The sequence below is a fragment of the Stegostoma tigrinum genome, chromosome 2, assembly GCF_030684315.1.
Source record: "Stegostoma tigrinum isolate sSteTig4 chromosome 2, sSteTig4.hap1, whole genome shotgun sequence".
Lineage (NCBI taxonomy): Eukaryota > Metazoa > Chordata > Chondrichthyes > Orectolobiformes > Stegostomatidae > Stegostoma > Stegostoma tigrinum.
In genome coordinates, this window is record NC_081355.1 from 76,561,588 (window position 1) to 76,581,017 (window position 19,430).

At 43.1% G+C, this 19,430-nt stretch overlaps 1 protein-coding gene across 2 annotated transcripts in view; it reads left to right on the plus strand.

Annotated features, from left to right (window-relative positions):
• Positions 1–386: 386 nt before the first annotated feature.
• The window catches only part of fam221a (family with sequence similarity 221 member A), a 60,749-nt gene continuing 41,705 nt past the window's right edge, over positions 387–19,430 (plus strand). Inside the window, exons 1-2 of one of the 2 annotated variants that reach the window (XM_048563637.2) lie at positions 387–513; positions 15,515–15,688. In XM_048563637.2, coding sequence (XP_048419594.1) covers positions 449–513; positions 15,515–15,688 — 239 coding nt within the window. In that variant the 5' untranslated portion in view covers positions 387–448. Of the gene's footprint in view, positions 514–786; positions 844–15,514; positions 15,689–19,430 lie in introns of those variants that run through there. The other variant, XM_048563644.2, reaches the window with a different exon arrangement.

Genomic DNA, 19,430 nt, shown 5'->3' on the forward strand with positions numbered 1-19,430 from the left:
CAGCATCTGCAGTTCCTACTATCTCGTGCATTGAAGGGGCGCCTACAAGATGTATAATACTTACTTGCGTTTACCATGCACTGTATTTACTACTTAGTGTATATTAGATTAACTACACTGTGTAAATTGTATTAAATTTACTCCACATTCTGCACAGTACATTTACTATGAACTTTGTGAATACTACGAATATATTGCATTCGGGTCAGTGTTGTATTCACTGCGTTTGTTGTAAATTGTGCGTATTGCTTATGTCACATACTGTGAATATTTATACATTGTATTAAATTTCGTGCTCCGTGTAGCACTTAGTATATTAATCGTATACTCAGTTCACGATGTACTCTGTAATAGTATCTTCAGTGCATTGTCTGTGTTCACCGTGTGTACCCTCTTCACCCTCGTGTCCTTCTGGTTGCTGGGTGATCCGTTGCTCAGCAACAGGCGGATGGAGCGGATCAGTTTGAACGAGGAGGCGGCGGCCGCTGTCGATTCTTATGTCGAATATCGGAGGTTAGAAACCGCTTGGCACGGCTCCATCCGCTTATATGTGTGTGTGGACCGGACCCCGAGTTGTGTCCAGTCCTGGCCTGAGCAAAGACGGAGAGAGCGGCCCACACTCACCACGCCCAGAGCCCAGCTCCGCGCCGTGACACGGGGGTGAAATCACTGGGAGGACGCTGCTGTTTACACGGGTTCATCCTGTGGAGCCAAGGTCCAGCCACCCGTGAAGCAAACATGTTCCGGAGGTCTTGCTGTATCTGCCCAGAATCTGTCTGTTTGGGACTGCAGTCTGCCTTTGCATAAGAGAATGTCCGGTATTGAGGTTTCTCTGAGATTGAGGTCTGCCTGGAATTAAACTCTGTCTGGGATTGGAGTTTGCCTGGTAGTAGGCTCTGTCTGGGATTAAGGTCTGTTTGGGAATGGCGTGTCTCTGAATTGGGGTCTCTCTGGGATTGGGTTCAGGGTCTGTTTGGGATTAAGGTCTGTTTGGGAATGGGGTGTCTCTGGATTGGGGTCTCTCTGGGATCAGGATTAGGGTCTGCCTGGGACTGGGTGTCTCTGGGTTGGAGTGTCTGTCTGGGATTAGGATGTCTTCAGGATTGGTGTCTGCCAGGGATTAACGTCTATCTGGGATTGGATTGTCTATAGGATTGGGATCTGCCTGGAAATTGGATATGTCTAAGATTGGGGTCTGTCTGGCATTAAGGTGTGCCTGGAATTGGGATATGTTTGGGACCATGATTTGGCTAAGATCAGAGTGCCTCTGCGATTGATGTATGTGTTGGATTAAAGTTTATCTGGGAACTTGTCCCATCTGGTATTTACATTTGTTTGGTACTTTGATTTTACTGGAATTGGGATCTGGCCAGGGGTTGGGATCTGACTAGAAATAGTTTTATCTGGGGTCAGGGTCTGTCTAGTACTTGGATTTGTATGAAACTGGAGTCTGGCAAGGATTGGGATTTGTCTGGGACTTGAGTCTTTTAGAGACTGAGGTCTGTCTGGTGCAATAGTCCCATTGGCCTGGTTTGAATCTTAGTTAGCATCATTCTGTGGCTATTGGCACAAGGTTGCATTTCAGTCCACAGCATTATACCATCAGGATAAAATGAAAAGTTAGTTCTGATGAGACAGCAGGCAGTGGCATTATATTCCCCAGACAGAGGAAGCTAAGAGTAGATTTCATAAAACATATTCAAATTAAGAAGATTTTGTGCACGAGTAAGGATAAATCCATTGTTTTGGCAGTAATTAATGAGGTGTTGTTAATTTTACATAATCTCTGAGAATGGTGGAAGGGTGACAACAAATTTTCTTATCTGGCTTGTAATACAGAATACTATGCCACAAAGGATGAATAAGCAATCAAAGTTGCACCTTTTATGGCAGAGGGCAAAAACTTAAAGAATGAAAGAACAGGGAAATCAGTTCCATCTGCATGAAAGCTTTAACGCTTGAAGATCTTTCTTATGAAATTATGTATTTAAATACATTGTTGTCGAGAGCCCAGAAAACACCAACTCCGGTTATCAGCTTATACAGAGAGTAGTCAATTCTGGTAACCTCACAAATTACTTTATTCGTGTATTTAAACAAGGCACATGTTTCTTAAATGTTTTATCTCAAAACTGGATCTTATATATTTTCCCACAAACTGAACTAGGACCTACTTATACACCCACTGGAGTCCTCTGACACTCTCTAAGTAGTCTCAGGATATAAACGCCAATATCCTATCGAGGGCTGAGGCTGGCCAGGTGCTGCACTTGATGTCATCACCACATCCTTGATGTAGGATCTGCTTCTGCTATGGTTTGCCTCTGGAGTTTTTGCTGGCTGTGTGCCCCAAGGTTTTTTCTCTTATCTCTGTCAAGTCATGCTGTCTTCTTTCCATTGGCTCAGGCTAATTCACTTATCACATGTCTCTACCTTATTGGCACTGGCCCAGAGATATAGGTGGCATTATCTCAACATTTCTCATCCAAACAAGGCTTTTGCATTATCTCATCTTTCTTACTTTTTGCAGAACTTAGTTAATTCAAATCAGTTTAAATTGGCTCAAACTAGCACCTGGGTGCAGTCCATTTTTAGTTCACAAGCTGCTTCTTTCTTCATGCCAGCACCTTTGCATTCAGTACCTCTTTTTAGCGATGTTGGCAGCTGGTACCCTTCTCACTCTTTATCTTTCTGCAACTTCTGGCTAACATTTCCCCAGGCAGCGATGCTGGCAGTTTATACTGTTCTCTCTCTTTTTCTAGCCCTCTGCAGCCTCTGGCCAACATCTCCCCTTTCTTGATCCAAAGCTACTTATCTTGGGATCATTCTTTGTCCCTTTTCTGTGGAGCATAACTCGGACTATCAGTATTCCCCAACAGATGTACCACATCCACAGTGTTCTAATCTTCATACAGTTTCATTTTTTCACCTTATAAGGTGGACATACATTGACTATGACGATTACTAATGTACATAGAATTGCTACTACAGCAGCATTCAACAGAATTCTAACTCATGGATGTATTTGAACACTGGTTCCCAATTCCAGAATCTATCCCACAACCTAGGGTCCTGCAACTACTTTCCTTTTTCAGCATCAGTTCTAATTATTTTAGTGCGTTAGGTCCATTGATGAATTATTTCTTTTGCCTCACCCACTATAATTGTCCAATCGGCTGTCAGGTGCGGGATGGGTTGTAGTTCAGTCAGAACAATCAATGTGATCTTGACAAGCTTCAAAATCTCCCCTCCCCCAATCGCATCCCAAAACCAGCCCAGCTCGTCCCCGCCTCCCTAACCTGTCCTTCCTCCCATGTCTCCACTCCTCCCATGTCAAGCCTTACCCCCATGTCCTACCTACCAACCTCATCCCACCTCCTTGACCTGTCCGTCCTCCCTGAACTGACCTATCCCCTCCCTAACTCCTCACCTAACCTCACCTTTACTGGCTCCAACCCCACCTCTTTGACCTGTCTGTCTCCTCTCCACCTATCTTCTCCTCTATCCATCTTCTATCCGCCTCCCCCTTTCTCCCTATTTTAATTCAGAATCCCCTCCCCCTCCCCCATTTCTGAAGAAGGGTCTTGACCCGAAATGTTAGCTTTCCTGCTCCTCTGATGCTGCTTGGCCTGCTGTGTTCATCCAGCTCTACACCTTGTTACATTGGATTCTCCAGCATCGGCAGTTCCGACTACCTCTCCAAATCTTGGTCTGTATTGGTATGTTAGATCATGTGGTTTTCTCTTATCACCACTCTGATTATTGGCTGGGGCAGCGTTTGTCCAATCATCAAATCAGAGGTCACATTAATAATAGCCACGTTGTGTCCTTTGAGAGGCAATGTCTTCGTCCCTTGATAGAGTTCATAGCTAATGTGGTTATGTGACGTGTTTCCACCACAAGGGCATATTGTAAAAAAGACTGGTTACTAACAGGCAGAATGAATAATAAACAGTTTTCACAGGTACTGAAACCGCAATCTCTAAGCTTCTGCCTCATTGTCTGGTCACAACAGGCCCAGTGATCCCCTCCTTGGTGACATTTTGATAAATCTACCCTTTACCAGCACCATCCATTACAATAGCATGAGCTGGTGGGTTACTTAAAGATATCCAAGTACCTTCATGGTACTTTCTCACATTGTGAACTCTTTTTAAAGGGTAAGTCAAATTATTTCCATGTCGGGGAATATAAAACACTGCTCCAGCGTAATGTGATAATGGGAACTGCAGATGCTGGAGAATCCAAGATAATAAAATGTGAGGCTGGATGAACACAGCAGGCCCAGCAGCATCTCAGGACCACAAAAGCTTTTGTGCCCCTGTGATGCTGCTGGGCCTGCTGTGTTCATCCAGCCTCACATTTTATTATCCAGTGTAATGCATCCCTTTATCATTGTCACAAGTACCTAACACCCTCTTAGTTAAAGTCAAAATTCTGAAGTGATATAGGGGTTCCTTTTCTCCAACCCACTTTATTAACTGTTATCCAATACTCAGTCTGGGACTTGGTGAGCATGCAACTGTGACAAATTAGTCCCGATCATAGTTAATACCCAGCTAGTATATCTGATACACACCTCAGCCTTATGGGCCTCCTCAAAGTATTGGCCACACAATCAGTGATTAAATTCGTTGTATCCTGTAGTGATTTTGGAAATTTAACAGTGTCCAGGGTGACTAGTGACACATCCAAGGCCACCTGGTTGATCAGAGTCTGGTCTAAATAACCTCCCCCAGTAATGATCTGCATTTTGTGCTGGAGGGATTGTATCTGACTTTCTCATTCTGCTATGTATAAGGTGTTGATGCTTGCCAGCCTTGATGCATATCCTGCCCCTGCCCACTCCAATAGTCCTCTTTTCTTTCTATTTTTGTTGGAATTAATTTCACTCCTGCTCAATTATTCATCAAGGAGGTGGACAAATAATTGTTTTGTGGCAGACGGGCAGCATTCTGGTGCAGTCATTTCAGTTAAATTAAAGATGACCTGGACATGCCGGTATCCTGGTACCAAAGTGACAGATTCTCCTGTCTCCTCTTGCACTACACCCACACCTCCCATCATGTACTGAGATTCACTTCATCCAGGTTCTGGTGTGATTTTAATCACTGGAGGATGTGGGGTAATAAGTTTCTTACGGGCCCTGAAAATTATGAAGGGCCCCAGCGCCCAAGAAAACCACTGTCTGGTACTATCAATGCCCTTTTTTTGCTATCCCCCTCCTGTATCATGGCATCCCTTGTACAACTGATGATGATTCAACCAATTTTCTTGAATTGCCTTGGAAAGCCAGCCCAGACAGTCTTTTCTATGTGTCAGTACCCCAGTCTACATTCACATTGGTGCAATCCCAATGAACCATAACTTTAACACGACGGTAAGTCCCAAATGGTTGCTCAATAAATGGACCTATAAATTGACAAATTATTTGTCCTTCTCAGATTATTGCCTGTGTCGCTTTCAGAACTCTGTTGCATGAGAAATATACCCCTGTTCCATCTCGTACACCTGATGTCTTTCCTATGCATGTCAACCTATCCACTCCTGTATAATACAGATTTTTAAGTCCCCTCTGCTTCCTTTATTAGTTTGTATTATCTTGTGCTGTGGACCAGTGGTGTTCTTGATCACGGGATATTCTTCCAGCATTGATGCTGCCAGAGGCACAAGCACTCATCGTTATGATTCCAATGCTGGTTCAGTCGTAGTTTCAAGCATGATCAGCCTAATAGTGACAAAATGTATTACTCCGCTCATCCTGGGTAGACAGGGTAGACCTGTAACATACAAGTGTAATTTCTGCTGTTATTTACAGTTTCTTTCTTATCACTACTATAAGCCTAGGTTATCCATTCCCTGATCTAAATCATCTGTCCCCTGTTTCCAATCTGTTTCAGGTTCTAACCATTTATTTCATCTGACCCACTTACTTTCTCTACCCTTTCTGTTTTTCTTTCATTGCTTTCCTTGGCAATCCTTCATATGTGGATGGCCAATAACAGGTCGCCTTCCAGTTATCTCTTTGGATATCTGTAATTGGCCCTGTCTCTGACCTTGAGAACTCAGAATATTGTTAGCATCGAACATCACATGCCGATTGTGGCTAGCTTGTTTCTCTCCTGCTAACTTTACCTGATTGATATAATACCAGCTACTCTTGCCTGGCACCATTACCTTGTATACGGATGGGCTAGCCCTATCTACTATCTCATAAGGACCGGTGAACTTTGGACTCAAGAATGAGGTTGGTTGGTGCATTCCTATCATTACTCTTTGTCTGGGACTCAATTCTATCGGGCTGGCTTTTACATAGAAATAGGCCTTCACTTTGCGGCTTCCTGTTCCCTTTTTGGTGGGCTGCTATGTAGTTTATTTCCTTTACTGTTTCTACCAACTGTTTTACAATATAATATTGTCTATCTCAGGCTCAGACAAGTCCAAACCTACCAAGCACTCCATTCCTCTCATGTCCCTTCCCGTTATGGACTTTTAAGGAGTGTAGCCTGTTGACAAAGTCACAGTGTTCCTCAGTATCATTAACACACAGGGCAGAACAACCTACTGGGTTGTCTGATGCTGTTGCACCATTTTAGCCACATATTTTTCAATGTCCGATTCATCCTTTCTACCATTTCACGAGACTCCCATCTTTAGGGTATGTGGAATCTCTGTCTGATCCCGAGAAGTGTCATTACATTTTACATTATTTGGGCCATAAAATCTGTCTGTTGGTCTGATTCTATGCTTCGTGGTATACCCCAACGAATGAATATTCATTCCAAAACGTATTTCTGGCTGTGTTTGTTTTGGTGGGGAAAGCTTCCACCCATGCGGTAAAGGTGTTCTCAGTTCCTAGACTGTACCTGTATCCTCCTGGAGTCAGAGGTAGGGTTCCTATATAGTCTATTTGTAAGTTAGTCAATGGCCCTTGTATTGGTCTAGTATGTCAGAGGGTCCCTTTCTTAATATTGTTAACGGGGTTATGCTGTGTGCAGGTCAAACAATTTGTAACAAATTGTTCCACATCACTTTTCATTCCAGGCCACCAACACACCTCCTTTATCTTATCCTGGGTATTCTCCATCCCTTTATGACTCCATAAATCATTGTATCAGTGAATTATTGCATTTTGTCCCTGCTCTGGCACCACAAATTTTCCTTCATTAAAATGACTCCGAACTGGACATAGATTCCCTTCTGTACTTTATACATGTCCGATTCTGCTCCTTCTATTAGTTTTTTTTCAATTCCCCGTCTTTCTCTTGCTCCTGTTGTAAATCTATTACCTTGACTTGTTTCTCTTGCTGACCACACCCCCCCCTGACCGTTCACCACTGTTTCTTCAATTGGTGGCTACCATTCCTGCCCTTTAACAGTGCCTTATTTGTCTAACTCAGCAGTCTCCCTGGTTCACCTGTGAGATAATTTTGAGCGAGCTTTTGCCTTCGTGACCCCACATCCTGTCCCTCGTATTTCTTCAAAGAAGTATCATAGCAGTGGAGCTGAGGGAAGAGGCTTTCCATCTGCTGAGACAAATCCTCTCGCCTTCCATAGGGGCAAATATTCTGTGAGGCTATTACAGATATACATGCTGTCAGAGTATATAACTGATCCGGGTGGAAAGAGTCCTGGGTGGCCGACCACATAAGTGATCGCTGCCAACTCTGCTGTCTGTGTACTCATGGTTCTAGGTAACTTTAGAGTGACGCTATATCTTTACTGTCCGTTCTCATCCTCCATGAATATTCCACACCCAGTTTTTCTTTCTCTGACCTATACTGAAGAGAAACCATTCACAAAAAAATTGAAGTGTGGTTCTTCCTTTCCTTTCTCCTTTGCCTCCCTGCTTTCGGACCCTATCTTACCCTGTCCCAATTGTTTTGATACAAATGGGGCCTTGAAACCAAAATGGTGGTGGCTTTAACTCTTTTTACAGTGATATCCCTCCACTGTAACAACAGTTTCCATGTAGCAATTCTATTTTCGCCAGCTGAACCATCATTAATCCTTCAATCTAATAGTAGCTGTACGGGGATATGTTCTGTTCATATTGTAAGTGGGTTCAGCCCCACTATATCGGTAAAATGCTGCAACACCCAGTAGACAGCTAGCAGTTGCTTTTCACATGCTGTGTACCCTGCCCTACTTGTGAGAGCATGCGTGAAGGGTATGCTACTGGTCTTAATTTCCAGTGCATTTCATGTAACAAAACTGCTGAGAGGGTGGTGTCTGTGGTGGCTACCTCCAATGAAAATGGTGCATTTGGATTTGGGGTTTTAAGAGCGGACACATAAGCTAATGGATGTGAGTTTGCTCGCTGAGCTGGTAGGTTAGTTTTCAGACGTTTCGTCACCATTTCCGAAATGACAGCCAGACTACTCGGACCTCTTGGCATCAGGGTAGCCCACAAACCCACCAACACACTAAAACAGCAGCTAATGAACTTAAAAGACCCTATACAGACAACATACAAAACAAACGTCATCTACAAAATACCTTGCAAGAACCGTGACAAACACTACATTGGACAAACTGGCAGAAAGCTAGCCACCAGAATACATGAACATCAACTAGCCACAAAACGACATGACCCACTATCACTCGTATCCTTACATACAGATGAGGAAGGACACCACTTTGATTGGGACAACACATCCATCCTAGGACACGCCAAACAGAGACACGCTCGAGAATTCCTAGAAGCATGGCATTCCAACCGGAACTCCATCAACAAACCTAGAATGGTGACGAAACGTCTGAAAACTAACCTTCCAGCTCAGCGAGCAAACTCACATCCAGAACCTCAACCTGAGCTACAAATCTTCTCAAAACTCGCTAACATCAGCTAATTCTTGCTTCAGAGCTCCAATGGCCTGTGTGTGTTCTGGTTTCCACTCCCAGGCCATATTATTTTTCGATAACTCCCATCAATGGAGCTGCTTTTGTAGTGAATCCATCAACATGGTCCTTTCAATACCTTAATAAGCCCAAGAAGGATCTTAACCCTTTGACATCCCGCGGGACAGGGAGTCTGCAGACCGCCTCTTTTGTCAATTTCACTCTTCCCCGGTGGCAGAATCATTTCCAAGTAAATCACTTTCTGTTTTATTATCTGTGCTTTCTTACAGAATACTTTCAGATCCAATTCATACAACAGCTGCAGCAGTTCACTTAGCAGCTAATAATATTCCTCTTTAGTTTCACTTTATAGAAGCAAGTCGTCCAGATACTCAGGTTTCGAGAACCGTTTTAACCTCTCTCTTAGACGTAGGTAAAATATGGATGGAGAATTATGAAATCCCTGTAACAGGATGTTCCACATATATTGCTGGTCTCGGAAAGTAAACGCACATTTGGCATGCTTTCTCCATTGGGATTGACCAAAAACCTGCTACTTATGTGCAATGCCATGAACCATTGCACATCTCATTTTGTGTGACTACTGTTTCTGGGCGAGTTGCTACAGTTGGGGAAGTTAATATTTTGGCCTCATTCAGTGCCCTGTAGTCTATTGTTAGTCGCCAGCTACCCTCTGGTTTCCTCACGGCACAACACATCTTCATTGGAATTGTGAAACTACCAGTGTTAGTATCCCTTGTTGCAGCAAACTCTGTATTACCTTCCCGAGCTCTTCTATGGAAAACAATACTGCTTCTGTGATTTGGGATCTGGACCCATGGTCACATGTACACATACTCCAAGCCATCTTCCCAAAGTCATGTTTATGTGAACCAAATTATGTTGAGTGCTGTACAATGAGTTGTTGCATTTCATGATCATCACGCATCTCCACGGCTTTATCCGTGTTTTCCCAACCATGTATATCTTGTTCTGATATTCCCCCACTGGGATGTGTGCAGCTTTCACTCATACCTTCAGGCATTTGCCAAATCATGCAATTAACAGGATTAAAACAGAGTCCTACTTTGGCTACTCGTCACTCCCTAAGATATGTTGTTGTTTCCTAGGTAGTTTGATAAGGACTACTGAATGCTTAATACTATGCCTCCCACATTAACTCCAGTGATACAGTTACATGTCCCACTTGCAAATGTCCTGTGAATCTGTTTAGAATGATTTTACTTTGAATTTTCCAACTTGTGTCATTAACATGGGTAGTATTGATTGTGGTTCAGGATGCCCCAGTGCCCCAAAGGAATGTGACAGAGCGGCCTCCAACCCTACCATTCACTCGGGGTCTCCCTGTTTTATCCCACCGCGCATTACATACCCATAATTGGGCGGCACGGTGGCTCAGTGGTTAGCATTGCAGCCTCACAGCACCAGGGACCCGAGTTCGATTCCAGCCTCGGGCAACTGTCTGTGTGGAGTTTGCACGTTCTCCCTGTGTCTGCATGGGTTTCCTCTGGGTGCACTGGTTTCCTCCCACAGCCCAAAGATGTGCAGACTAGGTGGATTGGTCGTGGGAAATTGCCCGTAGTGTTCAGGGGTGTGTGGGTTATAGGGGGGTGGGTCTGGGTGGGATGCTTCAAGGGGCATTGTGGACTTGTTGGGCCGAAGGGCCTGTTTCCACACTGGAGGTAATCTAATCTAATAATGGAGAAGCCTGTGACTGTCATTGTAGTTTGGGGTACATCTGCAAAGATGGTAGTATCTCCGTTACATCACACTGAGAGTTGGGTCCGTTCGATCCCTCCATTGGTAGGCACTGGCCCCCCTGAACTGCATTTTCTCGTATTGGATTTGGGTGTTCTCTTACAAAATGTCCCTCTTGGCCACAATTGTATCACCTAGACACTCCACTTTCCCCTGTTCCTGAGACTTTCCCTCTACCTCTACTACTTCCCACTGTTGGAAAGGCTGGCGGGTACCATCTGAGTAGATTTTCTCCCTTCATTTGTCTAGATTCTTGCCTGATCTTTAACAGGTGTCACTCTTACCCCAGAAGTTTACAGAAATTTTGTTGTTTCCCAATCCCAGGCTCTAACCATCGTCCTGACTACTCAAGCCTCTGTGCGCATGTCATCAGTGGGAACAAACTGCTCTAATGCCCTCTTTCTTCAGCATCATCTAAACTGTGTATTTCCCTCTGGTGACTGACCACTCGGAACAGTTCCTGAGGATCGACCCCAGGTGCGCATGTCACAATATCTTTCGCAATGTCCATCAACTGCTGTACCCCCCCAATGGGGTGAAATATACTACTCTCTCACCTTCTACCATCTGACCAGCTGCTCATAATCTCCTCTAGTGGTTACAATGGGGACCCCATCAAGGTTGGAGCTGACGGGGTCTCCGACCCTGGATCATAAGCTGGCACTAGATCCTCTGGTGGAGGCTCTCCATCATCATGACTGTACCAAGCTGTTTCGTCTGCTAAATCATCCCAATGTATATCCACTTCACTGCCTTCCTCACTTCTTTCAGATGCATAGGTGCATGTTGTGCTTCTCTGCGCGGCTGCCTTAACTTGCAACTTCTTTACCTGTCTTTGACATTTTGTGTGATCCGTGGCAGTACTCCTCCTGAGCTGCTCTCTGAATCATGTTCATCGCAGATTTTAAATCATTATATTTTTGCCTCTAATCTTCCATCTCATCTTTAGCTGTTTGGACTTCTCCCTCTTGCTTACTCCTTTCCCTAACCAGATTCTCACACTGCATCTGGTACCGATTCATATGTACCAATTCTGTGCACCCCTGTCCCTGCAGATTGGTTACCCTTTCAGTAAGGCAGGCTATCTCATCGTGAATTCTCTTACTCACTTCCTCTAGTCTTTCTCACTCTACCTTCTTTGACTTGGCTAGCTGCCAGCATTCCACCCATTCCTCCATTAAACAACCGATCACTACCACCTTCTGTTCTGACTTAAACTTCTTGTCTGACATCTTTACTTGGGCTACCTGCCAAAGGGTTGCCCCAGAAGACTTTTCCTTGTCTCCAGTGTGACCTGCGTTTTCCCATATTGTAGCCACTTCCCTATTATGCATTTGCAGAGGAGCCCCATTCAATCAGGGCAGTCCATTCTCTCCTGATTCATCATTGTATATTGGAGGCTACAGATTAACCCCAAATTCCGGTTCTGTCTGTCCTCTGCTGATTTGGTTCAACTCACGTCTCCCACCGACACAGCAGAGAGGTCTTCCCTTGAGCCCAAAGGCTCCCACTTGGTCCAACCCAAGCCTTCCGTTGAATCAACGAAGAGTTCTACCATTTGATCCGAGTCATGGCACTATAATATGTTGCCCGCAGCCCAGAGAACACTGGCTGCAGTTATCGACCTTATACAGCGATGAGAAGAGTCAGTTCTCACAACCTCACAAATTATTAGTGTGTTAAACAAGACACATGTTATTTAAATCTTTCAGCACAAAACTGGATTTTATATATTTTTCCACATACTGAATTAGGACCTACTTATATACGCACTGGAGTCCTCTGACACTCCCCAAGTAGTCACAGAATATAAAAGCTAATATCCGATCAGGATAGCTCCTGCTGCTGATGACGGCTGACGCTGGCCGGGTGCTGCACTCGATGTTGTCACTTTGTCCTTGATGCAGGGTCTGCTTCTGCTGTGGGTTGGACTTCGGAGTTTTCGCTGGCTGTGTGCCCCAATGATCTTCTTTTTATTCTTTCTCTTATCTTTGTCGAGTCGTGCTGTCTTCTTCCCATTGGCTCAGGCTAATTCACTTATCGCATGCCTTGATCTTACTGACCCTGGCCCAGAGATATGGGTTACATTATCTCATCATTTCTCATCCAAATAAGGTTTTTGCATTACTTCATCTTTCTTACTTTTTGCAGAACTTAGTTTATTCAAACCGTTTTAAATCAGCTCAAATTAGCAATTGGGCACAGGTCATTTTTAGTTCACAAGCTGCTTCTTTCTTCATGTCAGCACCTTTGCATTCAGTACCTCCTGTTAGCGATGTTGGCAGTTGGTACCCCACTCTTTTTATCTTTCTGCAGTTTCTGGCTATCAAGTCCCCAGGCACTGATGACAGCCACTTGTACCTTTCTTTCTCTCTTTCTATCTCTCTGCAGCCTCTGGCTAACAATGTTTACATAAGCAATATGAAAGGTGGAAGCAGTTTCTGAGTCAAAGTTTAGTTAATCTCTTCTTTTTACAATAAATAGAACAGATCGAGATGATTAAATATAAAACAAGATAAAATTCTGGTTCTGTACTAGGGATCGGGGAGAAGTTGGGGAGTGCAAATTTCAAATCTAGTATTTGAAGAGCAACTATTAGCACTAACATTAGTACTCTCCTTTTCCTTTGCCCTAGGCACCCTCACCATCTGTTCCACTTACTTTGTACAGATACGGCCAGACTTCCTGAGTTTCTCCGGCACTTTCTGTTTCTATTCTATATGTCCAACATCACGGTATTTTGCTTTTATATAAACATGAAGATTGGATTAGATGAATATTCTGGAGTTTTGCCAATCTGCCTACTACAAAGATTTAGCTGTGGATTAAGGAAACGGATATACCGTTTGACTGAGTAGGGTTGTAGAAGGACTAGCTTGGAGCTGCCACGTGAACTCTCTATTCCATATTTTTAAGAAAGCTTTTTTTCCCTATTGCTGCTGGTTTACTGTAATATTTTTATTTAATTCTCTTATGTGATATGTTTTACCTTGCCGATCCTGTGGAAATATATTATTTTGTATGAGTGCAGTCATTAACAGGGCAATTGAAAATCATTCCTAATACATTCAAATGTAGTCAGCAATGCTTCGGTACATTCTAATATAGTCTAAATAATTTCCTGTACGAATGAGTTACCTCTTCAAGTTTTTTGAATTAACATAGTGAATACCAGGGAAAAAACAAATTTAGCTCCTTTCAGCTATTATTACAATTGCTTAGTGGATCAAAAAATTGTGAGGCTGCAATTTATTTCTGTAACATTGCTGCACTTTGCCAAATGCAGGCTAACAACTGTTTCATTCTCTGATATCCGTTTGGGATAACATGTCTTGATCGATGGTCAGGAAGCTGTCTTTTTCTCATTCATACATGAGTTGTGGGCATCATTGGCTAGGCCAGCATTTATCACTCATTTCTAATTGCTCTTGGGTGGTAGTGGTGAGCTGTGTTTTTGAACCGCCGCAGACCTTGGGGTCTAGGCTTGCAGAAGGTGATGTCTGATTCATCAGTTTCCCTTGTTCTTCTCGGTGGTGAAGGTCACAAGTTTGGAAGATGCTATGAAAGGAGTCGTGTTGAGTTCGTACAGTATATCTTGGAGATATTACACATGGCTGCCAGTCGGCGTCAGTGGTGGATGGAAGGTCAAGCAGGCTGCTTTGTCCTGGATGATGTCAATCTTCCTGAGTGTTGTTGAAAATATATCCATCCAGGCAAATGGAGAGTATTCCATCAAACCCCTAATCTTTGCCTTATAGATGGTGAACAGGCAGTGGGGAGTCGGGCAGTTACTCACCACAAAATTCCTAGCCTCTGACCTGTTCTTGTAGACTCAGTAATTATATGGCTAGTCCAGATCAGATTCTGGTCAGTGATAATCTCTGTGATGATGATAGTTGGAGAATTCAGTGATGGTAATGCCATTGAATGTCAAGAGAAGATTCTTAGATTCTCTCCTGTTTGAGACGGTCATTGTCTCTTACTTCTATGTCACTCATTGGCTTAAACCTGGATATTATCTTGATCCTGCTGTATATGGACACAGATTTCTTCAATATCTGAGGAATGCTGGATCATCAATAAACACACAAGCTCATAACCTTATGGTGGAGAGAAGTTCATTGATGAAGCAGCTGAAGAATATTGAGCCTAAAAGACACTACCATGAAGCATGCCTGCAGTGATGTGCTAGGACTGGGATGATTGACCTCAACCAATCACTATCATCTTTCATTTGCAAGGTATGACTCCAACTAGTTGAGAATTTTCCTCCTCGTTCCTTTTGTCTCCATGTTTTGCTAGAGTTCCTTGATGCCATTCTTAGTCAAATGATGTCTTGAGATCATGGACATTCATTCCCGTCTTACCTCTGGAAGTTAGCTCTTTGGTCCATGCTTGGACCAAAGCTGTAGTGAGGTCAGGAGCTGAGTGGTCCTTGTGGAACCTCAACTGTCTGATAGGCCAATGCTCTTACTCATTCCTTTTCTGCTACTCGGTCCTGAACTCCACTCCTCAGCATGTGAAGAAAGTTGCTCAAGTTGTACTAGTAAGGTTTTTAGTGAGTCCCAACTGAATCTTCTTGGGTGGCTGAATTTAGAAATCGAAGCTGCAAATAATTTTTTATGGCAAAAGCAAAAGTTGAAAAAACTTTTCAGCTTTTTATTGTGACTCAACTATAAAATTTATATAAACAAATGGGAAAAAGACAAACATGATTCATCCTATCAATACATTTTAAAACAATTGTACTTCCTTGAGTGTCACAATATTAACAATGCAATACCTTCAATTTATTTAGAAACTTAAAATTGTTTGAATCTGTTTTCTGTGCAACTTTTTGTTGAACAATTCAATTGATAATTACAGGTTTAATTTTAATTATTTTTGATCATAGAATTGTTGGTGAAGATGATGGTGGCACCCTTTTCACACCAGAGGAGTACGAAAGGTATAAGAAGGAAGTATTGCCAATACGATTGCGAAATCGATTGTTTGTCAGCTGGACATCACCCAATGGCATTGACTGCAAATTAGTTGGTCCAGAAACACACTGTTTTTGCAGACACAGGTAGATTTTTACATCTTTTGATTTTGTTGCTCATATTCTAATTTTTGTATATCACATTTGCCCTTGGTGAATGGATGGTGTAGGAGCGTACGCCCTGACCAGAGACAGACAGGATTCAGGCAAGTGGAAGATGATTAGATTAGATTAGATTCCCAACAGTGTGGAAACAGGCCCTTTGGGCCAACAAGTCCACACCGCCCCTTGAAGCATCCCACCCAGACCCATCCCCCTATAACCCACACACCCCTGAACACTATAGGCAATTTAGCACGGCCAAGCCACCTAACCTCCACATCTTTGGATTGTGGGAGGGAACCAGAGCACCCGGAGGAAACCCACGCAGACAGTGGGAGAATTGTACAAACTTCACACAGACGGTCGCCTGAGGCGGGAATCGAACCCCAGGTCCCTGGCGCTGTAAGGCTACAGTGCTAACCACTGAGCCACGGTACTCAAGCACAAACCAATTGATGCAGGGAGAGGTCAAAAGAAACTTCCCCAAATTGGAAGGGAGATCGATGACATACAAAGACGTACAGCATTTTTGTACACTTTGTTTTACAGTAATCAAATACAACATAGTCACTATCCTTCTCTTTAATCCAAACACCCAATTCCATGGGACACCTAATCAATGCTAGGCATTCCTTGGGACAGCCCCAGGTTCTCATGATCTCACGATGTTTACCAGATATTGTAATCTCTTGTCCTTGGGATCTTTCAATGCATCCTATTAATTTACATTCCAAAAGTTATTTGCATACTCCTGGTCTTTCCAAGACCTTCTTATCTCCAAGAGCTGTTTGAATTCTGTTACTCATGGTATTATGTATGCTGCCTTTATCAAATTTAATTCTTCCTTAAGGAAGAAATAGAAGACATCTCGATATAAACTCCCCCATTGGGAACACACAGCATGAGTTCTTGAAGGGTAGGTCATGTTTAACTAATTTGGTGGAATTCTTTGAGGACATTACTTGCGTGGTGGACAATGGGGAACCTGTGGCTGTGGTGTATCTGGATTTCCAGAAGGCATTTGACAAGGTGCCACACCAAGGCTGCTACATCAGATAAAGTTACAGGTAATGTATTGGCATAGATAGAGGAATGGTTGACCAGTAGAAAGCAAGGAGTAGGGGTAAATGGGTGTTTTTCTGGTTGGTGGTCAGTGGCTAATGGTGTGCCTCAGGGATCAGTCCTGGGGCCTCAATTGTTTACAATTTACATAGATGATTTGGAGTTGTGGACTAAGTATGGTATGTCAAAATTTGCAGATGACACTAATGTGAGTGGTAGAGCAAAGTGTGCAGAAGACACTGGAAGTCTCCAGAGGGATATAGATTGTCTAAGTGAGTGGGCAAAGGTCTGGCAGATGGAGTACCATGTTGATAAGTGTGAAGCCATCCATTTTGGTAGGAATAACAGCAAAATTCTGTGTTTTAAATGGTAAAAAATTGCAGCACACTGCTGTGCAAAAGGACTTGGGTGTCCTTGTGCATGAATCGCTGAAGCTGGGATTGCAGGTGCAGCAGGTGATTAAAAAGGCAAACGGAATTTTGTCTGCCATTGCTCGAGGGATGGAGTTTAAAAACAGGGAGGCTATGCTGCAGCTGTATAGGGTCCTGGTGAGGCCACACCTGGAGCACTGGGTGCAGTTTTGGTCTCCTTAGTTGAGAAGAGATATACTAGCGCTGGAGGGGGTGTAGAGGAGATTCACTCAGTTGATTCCAGAGTTGAGAGGGTTGGATTATGAAGAGACACTGAGTAGGCTTGGATTATACTCATTGGAATTCAGAAGAATGGGGGGAGATTTTATAGAAAGATATAAGATTATGAAGGGAATAGATAAAGTGAGGTAGGGAGATTGTTTCCGCTAGCAGGTGAAACTACGATTCGGAGGCATAGCCTCAAAATAAAGGGAAGCAGATGTAGAACTGAGGTCAGGAGGAACTTCTTCACCCAAAGGGTTATGAATCTGTGGAATTCCCTGCCCAATGAAGTGGTTGAAGCTACCTCGCTGAATGTGTGTAAGGCAAAGGTAGTTAAATTTTTGAACAGTAAGTTAATTAAGGGTTATGGTGTGTGGGTGGGTAAGTGGAGCTGAGTCTCAAAAAGATCAATCACGATCTTATTGAATGGTGGGGCAAGCTTGAGGGGCCGGCTTGAGGGGCCGGATGGCCTACTCCTGCTCCTAGTTCTTTTGTTCTTATATGTACCATTGGCCCTACCGCTTCTATTTTATCTACACATTTTCTTTTAAACCTGCAATAACGTTTCTGCAGTAACATTTTTGTGACCTGCAACATGTAAAATTTGTAAATTATAAGTCTGTAACATGAGACTCCAATGAAATAGGCTCATGTTTTTGTCTTTAAATCTTTCCAAAAAATGTTAGAGCGTTGTGGTCTGTATACCCAACCATCTCCGAAACATTGTTTATAACATAAACATTAAATTGTTGTAAGGTTAGTACCAAACTCACTAACTCTTTTTCAATGGTGGAGTATTTTCTCTGATGAATATTGAGTTTCTTTGAAAAATATCCAATTGACCTTTCAATTCCACCATTATCCTCCTGCATAACACAGTTCCAACCCCTATATCGCTGGTGTCGATGCCGACTTTGCAGGGTTTCAAGGAATTTGGTGTGCCTAAAACTGGTGCAGTGGTTAACATGGCTTTTAAATTCTCTCATGCCACCTGGCAATGTTCTGTCCACCGAAATTTTGTGTTCTTCTTTGGCAAATTTGTCAGCAGTGCCACCACGCTCCTAAAATTTGACACTAATCTCTGGTAGAATCCGCACAGTCCCAAAAATCGAAGCATCTGTTTCTTCGAGGATGGTCTTGGAAGTTCCTCAGTGCCCTTCATCTTCGTGTTCTTTAGGGTCATCATTCCATATCCAATGTTGTGCCCCAAGAACATCACTTCTGCCTTTGCAAATTTAGTTTTTGCTAAATTTATAGACAGTTTTGCCTCCCATAGTATTTCAAAGAGTTTTGCCAAATGCACCATGTGATCTTTCCGTGAATGGCTAAAGATCACCAAGTCATCTATATTGATGGCACAATTTGTCAATCCTGCCACAACTCTCTTCATCAGGCTTTAGAATGTGATTGATGCACTCTTCATTCCAAAGGGCATTACTTTAAATTGATACAGCCCATTTAGGGTTACAAACACAGAAACTTCTTTCAGTCTCTCTGACTTGCCAGTAACCACTGAGTGAGTCAAACTTTGTGATATAAGTGGCTTGTCTAACTTTTACCACACAGTCATCCAGCCTTGTAATTGGCTCTGAGTCCAATTTAGTTATGGCATTGCCTTTTCAATAATCTACACAGAATTGTTCAGTACCATCAGGCTTTGGAACCAACACGACCGGCGAACTCCACTCACTTTGACTCGGCTGGATGATGCTTCTTGGATCAACACTTTCGCCTCCTTCTGTACCTGTGCGGCATTAAGACGATTAAGCCTGTAGGGTTTTTTCCTATCGGAATAACATTCCCTACTCTAACTTCATATACTATTATATTAGTTCTCCCCATTCTATTCCAACATATATCCTCATATTGCTGCAACAAGCCTTTCAATTCAGTTCTCTGTTCTTGATACAGATAACTCATTGTCGAAGGACTTCCTCATTATTTAACTTACTTTGAGACACATCAAAATCCAAATCAGCTGGATTTGCTTCCTCACTCTTGAGTGGCAGTTAACTAATGCCTGTTTTTCTGCT